General features: G+C 39.7%; 1 protein-coding gene across 1 annotated transcript in view; it reads right to left on the bottom strand.

Moving 5' to 3' along the window:
• The window catches only part of XRCC6 (X-ray repair complementing defective repair in Chinese hamster cells 6), a 25,676-nt gene that overhangs the window by 18,680 nt on the left and 4,640 nt on the right, over positions 1–2,356 (bottom strand). Inside the window, exons 3-5 of the mRNA XM_008574223.1 lie at positions 1,165–1,303; positions 633–887; positions 41–224 (exon numbers count right to left, since the gene is read on the bottom strand). Coding sequence (XP_008572445.1) covers positions 41–224; positions 633–887; positions 1,165–1,303 — 578 coding nt within the window. The remainder of the gene's footprint in view (positions 1–40; positions 225–632; positions 888–1,164; positions 1,304–2,356) is intronic.

Raw genomic sequence — 2,356 nt, 5'->3', positions numbered from 1 at the left:
GTATTGACCAACATTTTAGGCAAACAGGCTTAGTGCACACCTGCAGAGCACTCGCTTCCTGGTCTCCTTGGCACGAACCTTCCTCAACAAGTCTTCTAGCTTGCTCGATTCCTCAAAGTGAACCCCAAGGTCCTCATCTTCTGCTATGCTGATGATATCTCTGTAGAACATGGATATGTCAAAGCCCCCATGTTTCTTTAGGTGCATTAAATCAAGGAAGATACCTGGTGCAAGGATACACAAAAAATGAGGGGAAAATAAACAATTTTCAGCAAATGAGAAGTTTTTTCAGTTTAACTCAAATATGTTTTTAAAAGTTCCCAAAAAACTAGATTGATTATTAACATTTTCAGGACTTAGAGAAAGTGGCTAAGGCAATCAGCTGCTATAACAACTTATTCAAATGACCACCACTCATTGTAACACTAAAATCAAGACAAGCTTGCTCTGGTGGAGTCCTTCAAACAGCTAATAACACAGTTATTTTCAGAGTTAATGTTACACAGGTGTCTTCCCCTGGCTTTACTTTATTCTTTCATTTTACTCGAATGGTGAAAAGCAAATGCTGACATCAGCTATAAAGAAAGCAATAAAATTAAGTGCCAATTTAAAAGAACAGGGAAAATGCCCACCTGTGTCACGAAGATCACTGGCTTTGGTCCTGGCCCGACTGGCTTTGGCACTGTCATCGCCGTGGGGGTTGTCTTCATTAGTGAACAGCATGATCCTCTTATGACTCATCTTAAACTGGACATCGCTAAAGAGGTTGGCACAGACCCATAGCACTTCACTTAATGAGTAGTCAGATCCATGGCCCATTAGGTCTTGGAAATGTTTTTTTCCCTGTGGCCCCTTAAACCGGTCAAGCTCTAGCACTCTTTTAGCACCTGATCAGAGGCAGGGAGTCAAATGGACAGAAAAATTAGAAGAATGTCAGTGGCCACCTTTACCACTAACAGAAAGGCTAACAGAAAGGCTGGGGTCTCTTTCTTACCCCAGAGCTCTATAACCCATATAGCAGAAGTCCGCATGCCAGCAAGAACCCCCTGGCAAGAAAGCATACTCCTAGACAAGATGCAACCTGCTTCCTTCTCCAAAGCCCTCTTTCTTCAGGGTAGTGACATTCTCATGTAAGGGAAAAGCTGACCTTAGAATATTATTCACCTGGATTGTCCAACTCCTGTAAGACGTAAATATTTTTGAAATTCACTGAATTTTTATCTTTCTCGGTACCATAGAATACCACTGCCAAGAGATCTTGATCGCTGCTTATGATTTTACTGGTATACACACTCAGGATACACTGAAAAAATAAAAATTCAATTAATATTTACTTACCACTAAACTTAAGCTCCATAAGTGCTGGACACATAGTAGGTGCTCAATATATATTTGCTGAATTTATGTATGGCACTAGGATAAGACATGACCCCTACCTTCAGGTAACTCATGAATCAGTGAGTAATAGGCATATATATCAAGTTATAACAAAAGGCAACAATACACGGTAGAAGTATAAGCAGTCCCTACTATAAGAAATCAGAGAATTAAAAACATGTATATTCTGGGCCAGCCTGTGGCTCCCTTAGCAGAGTGCGGTGCTGGTAACACTAAGACCCCAGGTGTAGATCCCTATATAGGGATGGCCTGCTAGCTCACTTAGGAGAGCGTGGTGCTGACAACACCAAGTCAAGGGTTAAGATCCCCTTACCGGTCATCTTTAAAAAAAAAAAAAAACACATGTATATTCTCAGGGAGGAAACTGCTATAGAGGGAAAAAGTCCAGCACTGGAATCAGAAAACCTGGAGCTGAGTTCCACTGATGTCTGTCTTAATCACTTGAGTTTGGACAGGTCACTTGATCTTTCCTCAAGTATCCTGATACCAACAAACAGTTTATATATTTAAAATAATTACAAAGTTTAACTTAACGATATGTGACTCGAAAATGTCAGTAGCTACTATTAGCATCTTTTGAAATAAAATTGCTTAATCACCCAATAAAAGATATCAGTATTACAGTCACAAGAAAGGTCTATTCTCCCATATAAACTAATGTCAGGTAAATCAGGTCTTGTCAGAGTTGGTCACTCCTGGGGGCTTATTTAATTCTGGGAGTACTTACCAGGGCTAAGTTTTTGAATCTGCAGAGCTTAGGAATAAATCAACCATGGTGACCCCCTCCATACCCTGCCTGAGCCTGTAACTGGCCTTCTTCCACAGCAATTTTTTCCTTAAATGCAGAACGTATATTTTGGCTAGTCATTGCATGGCAAGTAGTCATTTCTATAAATATTTTAATCTACTCTATGAGCACTCTACAAACTTTTTTTTTTTTTTTTTTTTTTTTTTTTCC

Source organism: Galeopterus variegatus, unplaced genomic scaffold (genome assembly GCF_000696425.1).
Source record: "Galeopterus variegatus unplaced genomic scaffold, G_variegatus-3.0.2 Scaffold55, whole genome shotgun sequence".
NCBI classification, from domain to species: domain Eukaryota; kingdom Metazoa; phylum Chordata; class Mammalia; order Dermoptera; family Cynocephalidae; genus Galeopterus; species Galeopterus variegatus.
The sequence above is the reverse complement of the archived record's forward strand: the minus strand, read 5'-3'. Positions and strand labels throughout refer to the sequence as shown.